This window comes from Actinia tenebrosa, unplaced genomic scaffold (genome assembly GCF_029948245.1).
Source record: "Actinia tenebrosa isolate PJP-AT-01 unplaced genomic scaffold, QUT_ActTen_1.0 PGA_scaffold8__29_contigs__length_14323225, whole genome shotgun sequence".
NCBI lineage: Eukaryota > Metazoa > Cnidaria > Anthozoa > Actiniaria > Actiniidae > Actinia > Actinia tenebrosa.
In genome coordinates, this window is record NW_028292585.1 from 8,426,284 (window position 1) to 8,443,923 (window position 17,640).

At 35.4% G+C, this 17,640-nt stretch overlaps 1 protein-coding gene across 1 annotated transcript; it reads left to right on the forward strand.

Annotated features, from left to right (window-relative positions):
- Positions 1–10,616: 10,616 nt before the first annotated feature.
- On the forward strand, positions 10,617–16,133 carry LOC116300166 (fibroblast growth factor 8-like). Its single transcript, XM_031708960.2, has 5 exons — positions 10,617–10,756; positions 10,895–10,937; positions 13,709–13,838; positions 14,284–14,390; positions 15,245–16,133. The coding sequence occupies exons 1-5, from the start codon at positions 10,704–10,706 to the stop codon at positions 15,431–15,433; spliced, it is 522 nt and encodes a 173-aa protein (XP_031564820.1). The 5' UTR covers positions 10,617–10,703; the 3' UTR covers positions 15,434–16,133.
- The last annotated feature ends 1,507 nt before the right edge of the window (positions 16,134–17,640 follow it).

Here is a 17,640-nt window from a genome sequence, read left to right on the forward strand (position 1 = left end):
TAAGACGAGATAGCTATTGTTCTGAGAGCATTACATTTTGGCACACTTCTGCTTTATCATTTATTACTAGCTTTTGTTTTAGTAGGCGACAGTGAAGACCTTCTCTTTTTCAGCCATACAGTCTGAGCTAATGGCGTCTAGCTCGTCAGACAGACACAAAAGAAAAAAGGCAAAGACCAAACAAGACAAGACTAAAGCAGCTGTCTACGATCGAACAAGGTGGAAAATATTTTTGCTCGGTTACATTTTAGTTAAATGTTCAATTTTATATTTTTTTCAAAACTAAATATTTTTGAAGTGGAATTTCCTGATTTAAAGCTCTTTGTATTGCTCTAAGATTTGACCGAAAGCTACAGCTCCGTATTACTTAGGTAAATACGTAGTTTTTAATAAACTATAATTAAATTTGATAATTTAATAGCGTTCAAGATCACTGAGCTGCTGAGCGAAGAGCCTAAACATCGACATTCAAACGCGAGGACGTACTCATAGCAAGACGAGATATTAAACGTTTTAGCTTTTCTTTTCATTTCTGAGATAATTGAGGAGCAAAATTTCAAAGCATTTTCATTTTATGAAAACATTACTTGGTGAAGGAAAAGCTTGGGTCTGCAAAATTGGCATGTACAAAACCACGTGCCGTGCGTAAAAACACGTGGTCTTCTAAATCAAGTGAGCACTTCAAGGGTTTTTTCGTACAGACAGAAAACACCAACGTGATTCATCCTGTCTGTTAAATTCCTCTATCGTCTATTCACAAACCACGATTTTTTTTAGTTTGAGCCAAAAACAATTGCATTAAAAGCGTGGCTAAACACTCTCTAATTATTTACCTAATTCCCTTATAATCACTTAATGAATAGCAATGTAAACAGCACGGTCTGCTTAACACACCTATGTATGTTTTATAGAAATAGTTGAATGAAATAGTCACCGCAAATTCAAGATTCAATCCATTCAAGTGCGCACAAGCCGGACACCATGCAGTAAATTCTAGACTTGTATTGTTCACAGTTCGTACTTTTTAAATAAGTGAGAAAATGGTAGGTCAATCTTAATATTTTGTAGGGCGATAACTCGGATTTTCGCATGAAGTACAAGAGTTTGACTTATAATTAGAATGAGTAATATACGAAAAAAAGATCAGCAATTTCGTTTCATTTAACAAAGGCTGAACCAACTTCGAAATCAGTTGGTTGAAGGAAAACTATTTTGAATCCTTTATTTAGATTCAGTATTCTATTTTTAGCGATTGTCTGGAGTACACCAGCTTATATTTCTCTCTAATTCATCATTTGGAACAATCAATTCACATTTTTGCGGTGTTTTTGGTATCCCCAAAATGCACGAAATCGTAAATCAAATGTTTTCCAACGAAGTTGACAACTTTTGAGCATATCTCTTATTGTCAGTTTTCTAGTTAATTCTAATCAATTCTACAACGGTTCTAACACGGCAAAACATCGCAATCTGCATTTGTTCTTTACGACTTAAGGATTCTTTCTTGAAGCATCGGTGGTGTCACATGCATGATCGAAGTACTACGTACGCAACTCAAGATTCGTTTTCATCAATAGGTCTACATTCAAATGTAAATTGTTGCAATCTAAATCTCCCCGTCTTCGTCAGTCACTACCAAAAAATACTGCTTCTTAAAGAGCACACACACACACAAAAACTAGCTGCCTTTGTGCAAAAATGCATACAGAATTGAAAGGCAAGCCCGAGACTACATATTCAACTCACTGAACAGGCAGAAAACTGATTAAATGCAAAGAATCTTTTTAAACGTTTTTTCTTACAACTAAATATCTTACTTTAAAAGCTCAATCTTAATTGATAAATTAAACAAATTATTACAAATTACAAGAAAGAAAGAAAAAGAAAAGAAAAAAAAAAAACTGACGTGCAATTATCAAAAGTCAATCTGAAAAAGTACTTGTCAAAATCATAGAAACCTCTACAGAGTCACGGATGTTTTTTCTTTTAAATATACGAAATTTAAGACAATTTTGTTAACAAATATTATTCTCAACAGAGGTAGAAAACTGAACTATCCAGTTGCAAAGAAAAAACGCTTTTAGAATTTAATTAAGTGAAATGCTGTTTCCAGATTGACGTTAATGATAGTAATGCGTCCAACTTCATTAATAATGAACAACACGAAATATTACAAATTATAAAGTATCAAATGGTGGCTACTCTTGGAAGCACAATTGATTGGTCAGTTGTTTCGGTGCTAAACGAAGCTTGGTCAATAATGTAAAAAGTCAAGATTTTGTTAAGTTATCTTTCTATATATTTTGGTCTCGAGAGTGACAAACGAGTTACATCTGTCACCAGTTGTTAATATAACTACAGTCACTTATACGGAACGTGGAATACTTCATTATCACTGATTTTCTTTAGGATGCGTATATTTAAAACAACGTTTTTACTGTATAGCTATTATTTATTTTGTGTGATGGTTAGTGGAGGAAAAATAGTTGACGATGTGGCAAACGAGTTACAGCAGATTGAAATGTTTGAGGACAGCGGAGCTGATGCCAAAGAATCAATGGAAGAGCTTTTTAGGTAATGAAGTTGTAAGTTAGTTTTGTTTTTTAGATTTTAAAGTTTATTGCATTCAAAAACAGAACAATTAAAGGAAAAAGAAAGGAGAGAAAAAAAGAGGAGGGTAAAGGATAGGAAAGAAAAGACAAAAAGAAACATGCCACCACATGAACTGAAAAAGATTTTTAGCAGTGTTTTGTTGTAAGATTACGAAATACTGCATAGAATATTGTTGAAGCTTGGATGCATAGAATAAAATTAGAATCTTAGGGAAGCCAACAAACGGTTAAGACCAACAACAGCGAGGAGCCTGAACATCGACATTTAAACGCAAAGACATACTCATAGCAAGACGAGATATTAAACTTTTTAGCTTTTCTTTTCATTTCTGAGTTAATTGAGGAACAAAATTTCAAAGCATTTTCATTTTATGAAAATATTACTTGGTGAAGGACAAGCTTGGGTCTGTAAAACTGGCATGTAAAAAACCACGTGCCGTGCGTAAAAACACGTGGTCTTCTAGTCAAGTGAGCACTTCAAGGGTTTTTTCGTACAGACAGAAAACACCAACGTGATTCATCCTGTCTGTTAAAACTGATGTGCAATTATCAAAAGTCTGAAAAAGTACTTGTCAAAATCATAGAAACCTCTACAGAGTCACGGATGTTTTTTCTTTTCAATATACGAAATTTAAGACAAGTTTGGTAACAAATGTTATTCTCAGCAGAGGTAGAAAACTGCCAACCATCCAGTTGCAAAGAAAAAACGCTTTTAAAATTTGATTAAGTGAAATGCTGTTTCCAGATTGACGTTAATGATAGTAATGCGTCCAACTTCATTAATAATGAACAACACGAAATATTACAAATTATAAAGTATCAAATGGTGGCTACTCTTGGAAGCACAATTGATTGGTCAGTTGTTTCGGTGCTAAACGAAGCTTGGTCAATAATGTAAAAAGTCAAGATTTTGTTAAGTTATCTTTCTATATATTTTGGTCTCGAGAGTGACAAACGAGTTACATCTGTCACCAGTTGTTAGTATAACTCACAGTCACTTATACGGAACGTGGAATACTTCATTATCACTGATTTTCTTTAGGATGCGTATATTTAAAACAACGTTTTTACTGTATAGCTATTATTTATTTTGTGTGATGGTTAGTGGAGGAAAAATAGTTGACGATGTGGCAAACGAGTTACAGCAGATTGAAATGTTTGAGGACAGCGGAGCTGATGCCAAAGAATCAATGGAAGAGCTTTTTAGGTAATGAAGTTGTAAGTTAGTTTTGTTTTTTAGATTTTAAAGTTTATTGCATTCAAAAACAGAACAATTAAAGGAGAAAGAAAGGAGAGAAAAAAAGAGGAGGGTAAAGGATAGGAAAGAAAAGACAAAAAGAAACCTGTCACCACATGAACTGAAAAAGATTTTTAGCAGTGTTTTGTTGTAAGATTACGAAATACTGCATAGAATATTGTTGAAGCTTGGATGCATAGAATAAAATTAGAATCTTAGGGAAGCCAACAAACGGTTAAGACCAACAACATCAATTTTAACAAATGTAGGGATGTCGATCTCGTTTTGTATGGCAGTATACGACGTTAGTAAACACGTTCCGTAAATAATAACGGATCCATTCATTCAGTTCTTAATTAACAATTCACAATCCCTAGAATATACTGAAGTCTCTTATTCTACGCTTGAAGACTAGAAAAACTTCCATATATCAGTTGTAACATGTTTATTCCATTGATTCTGCTCACTTTAGTTACCATTTTATTCATAATTTCGATTAGTTAGGCAAGTAAGTGTTTGACAATTCTAACGACATTTCTCGACATCTGAAAACAGGTGTTGGAAGGAAACAATGTTTCAAGTCTTGTATAGTTGAATGATATTTATTCTTTGGGTGTGATTTATAGAGCATCAACTTGTGCATCTCTTCCAAATAAGTTTAATTTCTTTTCATTTGTTATCCACATTTCTGCGATGCATTTGGTTCGTCTGAGAACAAGAAATCCGAAAAAGAAGAAAGAAGCAAAAAGATTCAAAACGTAGTTTTAAAATCTTCTTCTTTTTTTTTTTTTTTTTACAACTTTATTGGGTAATAGCTATAATTGTAATTATCATTCTAGATTATTCTAAACAAATCCCTCGATTCTCTAGAATAAACTATGACACGTGTATTCAGTCAAGAAGAATGTAAAATGTGTGCTACTTGCATCATCCCGTTTCGTCAGACACTGACGACGTCATCGATGATGTCATATTGTTTTCGCCGGCACGCGTGCAAAAAGAACCAGCATTAAAAGTTTAGTTCACTAGATCGATATGACAGTGATTCATTTGAACTCTAAGATATTGATAAATATATATTCTTTAAAAGGAAAAGAATTTTTAAATCTGCAGGCATACTCAACTGAATGCAATGTCATTCTGCTCGCCACCATCGCGGAGATATTGGACTTGATGGAGCAATTACGGCTAACAGGTTAATCACACACAATCACTTAAGAGCCGGAAAAAATATCGATAATTTGCATTTTTGTTTTCCTTATGATTATGACATATTCATACCCTTAACTAAAAATATGTATGTGCCATACCATTAGTTTTATATTTTTCTCGCAGAAAAACCTTGTTTGCTAAGAAATAAAGTTGTAACAAATAACATTTTCCAAGGCAACTACCTTAACTCGAGTTTCGAAACTCCGTTAAAATTAAGTCCTTTGATTGGCTTAACAGAACAAAAATTTTACTTTATCAAACTCTTAATGATTGATTTCTGAGACAAAACCTTGAGTAACCTTGCTTTTATGGAATATGACAATAATGCAGCTACAGTTCACAGCTCGTAGATCCACTTCAGTTTGTCTTCTACTAGTACGATAATCCATGGATCACTTTAGACGATGCGATCCATATTTATACCTCATATGATTTCTACTGTCTGTAAATCATTCTTGCAACGCTTAAGCTCGTCATTTGTGGTATTTCCATTTATGGCAGTGAATGATTGCAATTTGTTTCGTTTTTTCATCCAATTATCCTATGCCTTTCCAGCATGACGCTAAAGTTGTTCTGCGGTAAAAGATTAATCCGATGCTCGTCAAATATTTCACCGTTAAATGGTTTTCTGGAATCCTTGGAATTCTGTTCCGTAAAAAGGACCAAAAGCACTCCCATTTGGTTTATTGGTATTATTAGATAGGAAGCTGATTTATTTTTGGCTTTATTTCCTTTTGGTCACAGTTCGACAAGTGCATTGGCAACTGGAATGAAGGCGCGGCGGTTCACAAGAATTGGCGGGGAAAATTTCGTCAGTGTTTACTTGGGTTTGTACCAGGAGAAAAGCGGAAATAAAGCTGTGTGTCCCTAGGAATACCAGCATCAATTGCCATCAAGTTTACGGATGTTAGTTTTACTTGTGACGCACGCTTTGACAGTACTTATTCAGTGTTTTTCTCAGTTTTAGCGTCATTTAATGCTTGAAAAATAACCAAAAAAACAAATCAATGGAAATATGAGCCATTAGGTTAGACTTTTGAGCACGTAGCAGTCTTACAAACTAGCACTAGTGCTCTTCGTTCGAACCGGCCGCTGTGCTATAAAACCTGATAGTATAGTAAAACATTCTTATCTTGGGAAATTTTCTTGACTAGATACTTTCAACTTCTAAATTATCAATTCGATCTATCGGCTGCCTTATCAATTGGGTCGCAAGGCCTGTTAGGCATTAAGCCATCCACCCAGGAGTGGTAAACGCATTAGATTTTTATAGAGCACCTTGTATTTTCGGAATTAAAACAAAGAAACAAAAAACAAGCAATTAGCTACATGTTACACGTTGCGGTGAAATTTGTCTCGCAACTTTGTTACATCAAAATTCCAGCTAAAAAGTTAATCGCGTAAGAGCGCCCTAAAATCACTGATAAGGTTTTTTCTTGAATTGATTACGGGAAACATTGTTTACGAATAATCGAAGTAAATAAATCGGCAAAAAAGGAAAACATCCTCTATCATGCCGCTTTACATTAACTTTTCTCTACCGACGTTTGAACGGTTCGCTTGTAATTTCCAATACCCTAGAGCGCAGGAACCAGTGGTTACTAGTAAAAACAGTAATCTCCCACGATGAGCCTAGCTCTTGGAGAGAACACAGAGAGGTAATATGTTTAAATTAAAAAAACAGCGGCTTTGCGGCAGTAAGTAGTTCCAAGGAAACTAGGAAACAAAAGTCGGTAATATCAATACCCCTAGCTCTTTAATTTTTCTTTCATAATAAGGAGATCCCATGTGGAGGGAATTATTGTAAAAAAGGTAACATCATGTACGAGACGGCCGAGAGTTTGATCTTGGTAGTCTTAATCGTTCATGCTGGCTTTTTTTAGCGGCAAAATCAGTGTTTTATTTTCTTTGGTTTTTGGCCAACACACTGAACAACAAGTGCATTATTTTCTATCTGCACGACGAGAATGCTGTACAGGACAGCAAGAATTTGAGAAATCTTACGACTGAGAAAATAAAGCTCAAAGTTGAGTAACTGATACACAAGTTACGGTTGACAATACTTCTTCTTTTCTATTCCAAAAATAAAGAAGTGAGCTCAAATTCCAAAACCTCCCCCACAATTCTAGCTCGTTCTAGATCAATTCAGATTTACTTGTTTATAAACTAGTGAATGGATATATTGGTCACAACAGAAAGTTGTAGAATTTTTTATATTGGTATTTGCTGCACAGGGAAAAAAACGTTTGGCTGTTATTCAATCTTCATACCGAGCGGTAGTGACGTTAGACCGACATTGTTGTTTAGCCTTACCGGGAGGAAGGGATGCTTTTGTCTAGTATTAAACATGGTATTGTCTTACTGAAGGCTTTCCGTCTTCAATAAAAAAAACACCACTCTTAGTTGACCTAGGGTTACAAAAACAAGCACATACAGCCCTTAGGACGTGAAGTACATCAAACCAAACAACTACTGAAAATATTTTTTGTAAATGAAATTCCACAAAATAACTACAGAGCAGAGACCGTGTACCTTTTATTATAGTTACATTTTTTTTTAGTTAACCTTTTATCATAGTTACTAGACGGGACTGGATCCCCTCTATGAACTATGCTTTTTTTACCAAAACTTGAGTGGCAGCATGCATACTTGTCTAAATCGAATTTACGTTTACAAATGCGTTATTTAGAAAGTTACCAAGATTTTTATTTTATAGCGAACAAAGAAAGACAAATTCAACTTTTGCTATGAGGATTTTATTAGTCTAAGATTTCTCGGATGAGGTCAACTTTCATGCGGGTTTTTTAATTTTTTTTGGCCTAACCCCATGAACGTCTTGCAACTAAGATTTCATAGTATCCCTCAAATCTTTCATCTCGTTGATATATACAATTTCCGTCCTGCTGGACCGATCCCCTTTGGCAAGAAACTTCGGAACAGACAAACGCTTAATTTTTCACGTAAGCAATCAATGTCCCGTTTAGCCGTTAAGAGTGTTTCGACCCATTAGTCACTACCGGGGTTCTTGTGACCTTACGAAAACCTCTCCATGTGTGTACCACATAGTCAAAAATTACGTTATTTTAAACCAATTTTTAGTTCGTAACTGTTGTTTTTAGCATCCTTAAGATTTTCACAGCCGGAGTTATTGTTATAAACACGTGTGTGTGTGGTTTGGATTTGACGTAGGCAATCACTGATGACATACCTGGACCTGTTATCAAACGAACCGGTGTTGTGTCACGCCGAGTCAGGCCTGATATTGGGCTGGGTGAGTGGTAAAAGATGGTTAGGGCTGGATATCCTTTTCTTATTATTTTATTCCACGTACAAGTGGCATCGATTATGTCATTGATACTTAGTTAATAGTCTGTTTTGAACGACAAAAATTCAATGAAAACTTGAAGGCACAAAATGGAAACATTTCTAATCCGTTGTACTAAGCGTTCAGCTTCAATATGAACCACGAAACGATGTATATAGAACCAAAAATACCTAAAACCGATTGGCAAAAATACAGCATTAATAAACATATCTGCATTAAAATGGCTTTGCTTTTACGCGTTTTTGAGTGATAATATATGAGAATTTTTTAGGTACAGATAAGTGAGATTCCCGGCCAAGACCTCATGATCCCTTGACGCGATTTCGAAAAATATAGATGATCATTTCAATTCATATTCTAAAAAGTTTAGATATATAGCCATCAGAAAACTCTTCATTTATAGCTTATTTCTCCTGTATCCAATTAAATGAATTGTAATGTTGTTTTTTTCCACGTTTGGAAAATTTGGCAATTGGCTTAGATCAACCATGACTTAAAAATTACTGCAGATTCTATTGCTAATAGGTGCTGCCAAAACGCGTGACCGCGTCAGAGAGTGGTTTTCAATTCCTAGCACAAACTGGAAGTAATGTAGTAGTAATGTAGCAGCCATGTAGTTGGTTAGTGGACTATGTCCAATTAAAGATGGATTTCTTTTTCATATTTACACTTGGTCGTCACTCTACCATAAAAAAATTGGCAAAACAATTGATAATTTTTGTACAAATATTTGTACATTTTGCTGTTCGAGTTAGACGAATGTACGCCTCACACCTAAAAATGAACGAATTCCACAACGTCGTGTTAATTAGTTTAGGTGTATTCAACTTGTTTAACTTAATTTGGCAATACCATTGAACGAAAAGCACCGGAAAAGCCAATCGGTAACTCAAAAGTTAAAAGAAAAAAAATTGCCCTAAGGAAATTCAACTAGCAACTATTTATAAATAATAGTAAAGAAAAGCTAAAGATAAGATTACTCTGCTTGGAATCTCATGTAAAATATTTTGTTAGAACATGCATTTTTAATTGAATATTTTGCACACAGAATCGCCATAATTTTGACTTGACTGCATTAGTATACTAATTGTAATGGCATCGAAGTCTCGTCGTCTGAAAGCATATTAAATCTTTCTTTCCGTCCGCTTTCACTTCACCTTTTCTGTTCTTTTGACCATCGATATCTTAGAAAATGTTGGGTGAGCTCAATTTGAATAAATAGTTCTCATTTTTACGATAACCTGTATTGTTTTCAGTGGAAAATGAATCATACTAGAACGCTTTCGGAGGTTTGATGAATTTTTTTTGAAGGGTTGACATTCTGACAGTGCCTAGATTAATATCATTTCAAAACATAGAGAAAATTCAAAATGTTAGGATCTTAGGACAATTATTTAGAGCTAAGGCTTTGAGTAATTTGGTTACTCAGGCCTAAAACATGTGCTTCAATATCACCAACGAACTAAAGCACTCAGACTGACTTGTTGCTAAGCGTCACGAAAATCACATCTTACGTCATGATTTTTGAGATTACGTTACTTCGTACTCCACAAGATTTGACTATGACATTTTTCATGGTTCATAAAATAAAGGCGAGACTGTTTAAGTTGTCGAAATTTGAATAAAATCATGATTAAGCGAAAAAGAATAGAAAGATGACAATGAAATTTGGATAGTTCGAATGCGTGGAAAAGTTGAGATAACTTACAGATGACGAAGTCAGCTTGTTTATTTGATTTTGGTAAAACCCCTTTTGTTTCGACACCCCCGCTTATTTTAGCTCATTTTTCTTCCGTAAAACCTAACTTTAAGTGCTTTTGAATTACGATTTGTGGCAGAATTTTAAATTAGTGCTGAAACGTTGTTTTGCGAGGAGAAACTAGCTGCAGTTTTACATACTTTTTGCACTAAAATTGCCCCAGTCATTTTGAATCGCGCCCAGTTATAACATCCAAAATAACTGCCACTATGTCTGCTACTCGCCTACGCCTGCGTATAGGAATAGGGAAGAAACTGCCTTCCCTTTGTCTGTCTTTCCTTCTCCTAATTCTCGAGGATATTCTGGGTATTTGTTACGTTCCTTATCGGAAGTTCATCGGTTTTCTATCGTAATCACATCGACACCAACGACTTGTCACGGTATTTTAAGTATCAAATTCCGATACTCCAACGAGGCCTATATTAATACTAAAATTACCGCAACCGTATGTTAATAAATACTCCCTGGGAAGTTAAACCCTCTTTAAACAAGTTGGCTCTAGCAAGCAACACAGCAGAGAACAAACTCGAGTAAGATAAAAACAGAGTATCCTCGAAAATGAGAAACTTTTTGAAACAAGTATTTTTCTTCATTGCTACAATTTGTTCTATGTAAGTAAGCGATTCTTTGTACTATTCAAGATCTGTATCTTAGAGTGATAACTTGACCCTCATTAACGTATAATCATTTAGCGTTTGATTATCAAGCTTAGCTTGTCATTTTAGATATTCATTTCTTTTCTCATACAGGACTAAAGCAAAACCAACTCTCCCTTACGTCTTTTCTACCAAGGTAAGACAAGTTGATTCATGAATTGAATAACTGTAATAATCTAAAACTCTTGCGTGATCGATGTTTGAGAGATAATTTAATTTAAAAGTTGAGCAAAGTTCAAATTTTATTCGTTCAAAGTACAAAGTTATTTCTCGCTCTACTAACTTACAGTATAAAAATGATAATTACTTTATGGGAAATCGTTCATAACTTATCGACAAATGTTTCATGACTTTTTAAAGTTTTTCAACAAATTTCAAGTCTTTTCTACATTCAAACTTTAGCCAGTTTTTCCTAAGTTTATAGTTTACATTTATTTGCTTTTTCCTCGGTCGCCTTTGGGAGAAATTCAGTTAGGAAATATTAGCTTAGATGGGCCCTTGAATTTATTTCTAGACTAGGATTAGTCGTCTAGCCTGATCTCTGGTCAGATGCCAGCCGTATGTGAGAAAATATATGAAACTGATACTCTACAAAACAGGGCTAACCTTTCACACATCAACCAGTAAGTCAACCCAGAAATCCTTCCTTAGAGAAAAACATCTTTAAAACCGGGAAATGTCGTTTTTAGTATCGGAAGGGCGAAAGATACCAACTTTTTAGGAAGAAAGAAAAAAGGCTTTGAATCAAGAAAAAAAGCAATGATTTGGGAGAAAAATGAATGTTTCAACTGGAAAACATAAGCTTGAGGCATCCACGTGTTATCGATGAAAAACTCTTTTCTTGGCGGTCGGAAGCGCGCATCGCGGGCTTTTGTCTTTGTTTTGGCAAGTTTTGATGTTGGCACATAAGAGCCGTAGACACTTATCATGCGTCAACACTTAAATAGATCAGCACTACTAAAGAAGCGCCTAAAACCTCTTGTCTGTGAGACGAAGCGGTCTTCAAATAGCCCAATCCCACAGAAAACTAAAATAATTGAAATTTAGTTAGTCGTCTACCAAATGGAGTGTTTTCATGCCGATAATAATATCAGCCGGCCTGCATTTGGGGGGGGGGGGGGGGGGGGGGCCGGGGGCAAAGAATGAGATTCTGAAACTGTAGTTACCACAGTGTAAAGTTTCATACAATTTTTTCCCAAATCTTAGTTATTTTTTTTCAAGTATTGATATAAAGTTCAGAAAGACCTAACGATCCGACAGGAAGCGATTGCGGTTATGAAATCATCCTGCGAGAAAATGACGAGCTCGAGTGGTCTGCATAATGGACTCTTTAGTGTTTTCTTCTCTGTAACTTTGGAGCAGTTAGCGTCAAAGTGATGTATTCCCATGGTCTTTCATTCATTGGCCACATTAGCTATAGCTAAGTCATATCTACTGACGGTGTCCATGAGCGCGGTTGGTACGCGGTCGGAGTTCGGCCAACTTACCATGTTGGCGTGCGAAAATATCCTCGATAAGAGTAGTGAATCACTCAGATAACGCAGCTTTAAGAATAGCCGGCGTCGTACTGGAGTAAGACCACACAAGTCATATACATCAACAAAAACTTGCAATTGGAATTAAATATGAATACAAGCGAGTGATTTTTCGCTATACCTGTTGTCCATATGTTTGAAAAAATTCAGCGAGCTCAAAAAAGTCTCTTATTGCTTTCTTGAACCGAAATATTTTAATCTTATTTGAAGAAATTTTCAGCGCTCGATCATAGGTTGCCGAAAGACTTCCGGAAGAGGGAGGAGGAAAAGCGAAAATTGAATAGGATCAGGATTATCGTCTTTTTATGAAATAATCAGTTATTATTTGTACAATCACTGCATTCAAAGCGAACGCACATCCTGATATGATACAAGATTTATCACGGAGATCTTAGTCTTTCCTCTATCCCAAATTTGAAAATCAACGCTTTCTTTCGGGCGTCTTTTGTAGCAGTGTGCCTTCAATTACGACCATCATTGTCAGAAGTTAATAAATGAAAATATTTTTTAAGAATAACCTCCCGACCTGAATTTAAAGCAAATTTGCGACCAGACTATGATCGTTTGTTTTTTTTCACATGACATTCCTTCGAGTATTTTGCATATATCACTCTTAACCTTACCAAGGTGCATAACTATTCATACGACAAAATCAAGGCATTTAATTAGTAAGAGCAGAACGTGAACAAAGAAAACTTATTTCCAGACTTGCAGGGATTAGTCGCGGCGCACTCATCGCTCCGCAAAGAGAAGGATTATAGTCCTAGAGAATCGACACTGAGCATAAGGCTATCAGTTGTTGAAGAGGCATTATCAACGGGTTTTGAGTTTCCCGTCTATATAGTAGGATTTTGTGGCTTGTTTTTAGTTTCACCGCGCCAACATGGTTAGCTTGTTGTGCAAACACATTTATCATGGTATAATAATATCCTATCTTTTTAATTTTCTTTCTGCATGCAAAGTATCATTTCCTCAGGTTTTTCACTTGCACCAAGCCAGAAAAAAGTTTTTTTTTTTGCAATAGCTTTTTCAAGTTATCTTGTATTAATGTCCACTGAATATAGCATGTATCAAACACCAGCAAGAGGCGGCCTTTTTTTATCTCATTTGATTCCGCAGTGCGATCCGGGTCTACCCAGAAATAAATCATTCGGTACTGTTCCAGCCTTCCGGATTCAATACGATAACTTCATTATAGGGTACAATTCAAATCCAAATGCTATGAACCAAGGATTTTCCCCGCGTGGGGCTGTCGTGATCGTGTTGCCGACGGACGACAGTTTATCCAACCTCAAGTCCTTTATTTATTTTTCTACGACTCTTTTGATTCGATCACTGCTGATTCTAATCGGATATTTTGTTCTTACTTCAGACGTTAGCGGGTCTTGGGAAAGGAATTGGTGTTGAGAGAACAGTACACTTATACTCAAAGAACAGCGCCAAGTATATAAGGATCAATAATAACAGCGTAGATGGCTTTGGTAATCGTTCAGATCCGAATGGTAAGAACAGCAAAAGCTGATTTCAGTCATAACGTCGCTTAACCAGACGCAGACGCCAAGTAATCTTGAAGCTAGGGGCGCAATGCATTGTTTACTCAAGTCAACTTTACATCGGCGGTGACTTAATAGTCCTTGCAGTCCGTCTGAATGCAGCTCTATTTGGAGGACACAGCAAAAGGTTTCCAATTCTTATTAGATTCAAATTCTTTTGTTTTGTCCTCCAAATTGAGCTGCTTTGACACCACATGCAAGGGTGCTTTTATTTTATTTTGTTTAAGAGAATATTTATTTTCTACCCCCACGACAAAAATGCGTTCTAGGTTTTTAATGTGTAGAATGCCTCCTCGCCCTTCTCGTGGATATTTTGTTTCTGCTTTAGTAAGCAGCCAATATTTTCTGAGAAGTCGTCGTTAATCATGCTCTTTCTTTCTCTTGTTGCCAATAGCTCAACTAGTGCTGGAATCAGCTGGTTTTAAGGGTCAAGTTCGAATCAAATCATCCGATGGTAGCCGTTATTTGTGTATGTCTGGACACGGTAGCCTTATGGTAGAGGTACGTAAGAAGACCTTTTTTGCTCTAGGCAGAAATTTTCTCTCTACCTTAACTGGCTTTTGAATGATAATCGCCATGTGCTATTTTCTCGACTGAAATTATGCTTCGAGTATTATATTACAGCTAAGAGAAAATCATGTACAGCTATGGCAAAAAAGATTGGTGAAAGTTTTCTTGGATGCACTGAGTTTGGTCTTGATATGCAACATACGGCATGCTAGATGCAACAAAACCTACACCAACCTTTTGTGAAATAGCTGTATATTCCCTTGAGTATCATTCTTGTTAGTAGTAGAAATGTACTTAAAGAATAATTACAAGGACTTTCTTGTGATTCAATCAGTTTTTGCAAGAGGTGGTTTGCAGTCACTTCCATGAAAAATGAAATAATCAAAGACAAGGTGGCCATGTTGGATGATCGATAAATCACAGAGACTAATTCACTAAACTCTTCCAATATGGCGGCCGTGACAAACACCAACTATAGCCAAACCCAAGGTCAAATTCATGAGTGACCTAGTGATGGATTTTTGGCCTTGAAAGCTTAGTAAAAAGGAAATCGATATGTCCGAGGTTTATTTTTGAAGTTCACATCTGTCGTTTGTCAAGCCAAAAGATGAATGGTTCTCATGCGGTCGTGGAATCGACCTTGGCCTTGTTTATTAGCTTATTGCTATGTTCTAATTCTAGGTGACCATTAAAAATATAATCTCCAGGTGAAAGACAGGTCAAAGGCTCTCTAGGACCTTTGCTGGATACGTAAAATAACTCTAAATAGCTGTAATACTGAACTAGTAAACTGATTGGACACATCATTGGTTTTAATCTAACGATTTCTCTTTTCCCGTTTTTAGAACAAAAATCAAGGACAAAGCTTGAATCGGTGTGTATTCTATCAAGTCCATCATCCAAAAGGATACACAGCCTACCGATCGAAAATCCAAGCTAACTGGTATCTTGCGATCAGAAGGAACGGTGCACCGAAATCCGCAAAGAAAGTACGGTTCTCACAAAGGGCAGCGCATTTCATGGAATTAAGATGATGAGGATTGGATGTATTAACAGCGATTGCTATTGGATGAAAGGAAGGAAAGCAGCGATTGGTAATTTAGAATCGACGAAATCTTATTGGCTTTAAATAGAGTAAGATGATAAAAGAAATACATCAAAAGTCTGGCAAATGAAAGTGAAGTAGTGCAAAAGGAATGTGACAAGAAAAAAATATTTCGCTTAAAAAGGTAATTCACAGGAAACTTTGTTGCAATAAAAAGCTAAATAGTTTTTAAAACCTTCCCTGAGTGGGAAGGAATTTCCAGGGAGTGTCTTGTGTGTTTGAAGAAGGAAGACCCAACCTCACTTTCACAACACCCAAGGCGCTTCCTGGAAAATAAGGCGCTTCCTGGAAAATAAGGTCAATGAAGTTACTAATCATGACGTGTCATGTGTCAATATTTTGACTTGAAAGTACGTCATGGAATATACGCATTTTATTTATCTGTTTAATTTATCAAGAGAGAAATATTTATTTATTGCTATCTAAAATATGCTGTCACGCTGAAATGTCACGGTACCTAACAATTACTGTTAGCGTGACAAGTAACGCAAGACAGTTCAATAAAACCAACATTCGACATTCGAAACAAGAGGTATTTTCAATCAAGTGAAAGCAAAATTTTAATTTTAATTTATGAATCTTAAAATGTTTTAATAGATTTTAATGAAATATGATATATATTATCATGATAGCAGATAAAGCAATATTTCTATAGTTATTTATCAGAGATATTAATATATTTATAGACTGAGTGCTGTAAAGATTTTTATTTAATTTATGATCAGACGACTGAAAATGTCATTAATATATTATAGTATATTTTTCAAATTCAGAATATTTATGAGAGATAATAAAATATATCTTTAAAAAAATATGGTCAAAAGTGGCAATTTTTCTTATTCATCATGATTAATATTATTCGACTTTCTGTGCCTGGTGGGTGTGTGTACTGTATTTGTGCCGTGGGACGGTGCAAGAGGACGAGGGAAAGGGGGGTGGGGGGGGGGGGGGGGTTAGGGGGTGTCCGATCTATAATAACAATAATATTAATAATAATATCAATAATAATAATAATAATAATAATAATGATAATAATGATAATATAATAAATAATAATATAATAATAATATGCTTGTATATCGCATATACAATCCTGATCTATTTATTATAGACTCTTTTTACTTTTTACAATAACAACAACAATAACAACAACAAAACAAAACAAAACAAAAAAATAAACAAAAAACAAACAAACAAACAAACAAAAACAAAAAACAAAAACAAAAAAAACAAAAAACGAAATACAAGAAGCGACAAGTTCTGTTATCATTGAAGGGAAACCATAGCATCATGACTGAATTAATATTCCGGAAAGGCAAAATGCATTATATGTCGTAAACACTGCAAAATCCTAATCGTGCAAACCTGAACATCGATGTGATTTATCTAGAGTATATCGATGACTAGAGAGTTCAAAGCAAGTCAGGTTAGCGATATCATATATACATGTGTTCGTTTAGGTATTCAGTCGGCGGTCTACTTGATTGATATATTTTTTCAAGCTGTCTGCGCGCAGCTCTCTTGATGATAGCGTTCTACGCCTAGGTTCTTAGTGTCTGTCTGTCACTAACGTCTGCGTAGGAGTTAATAAGGGAGAGAAATATTATTTTCAGATAATAATAATAATAATAACGATAATAATGATAATAATAATAATAATAATAATAATAATAATACCTTTATTTGATATAGCGTTAATTCTACAAGATTCAACAACGTTTTATAAAACGGTATTACATTAATAAATGAAAATGAATAAATAATATATTCATAGAATATAAAGCTGGTAATGATATTTAGCTAAGATGGTTTTAGTACACTTGCCGGAAGAGCCAAGGTTTAAGATCTTTCTTAAAACCTGATAGAGAATCACGGGTTCTAATGTTTCATGGGGAGGGAGTTCCACAATTCAGACTCAACTCAGATATGGTAAAATGTATTAGATTCCTTAAAAAAAATGTTTAATGTAGCGACAATGTTAGACAAAGTTAGCAGCACCTACATCGATCTAAGTCAACATCAACTCCAGCAAGACCAACAGAAAACAGCCCGTCAGCTCTGACTAGCACTAGTTGAAGATACTAAGTTCACGGAAAACAGGCGCCCCGTGGGGGGGGGGGGGGGGTACTACCACCC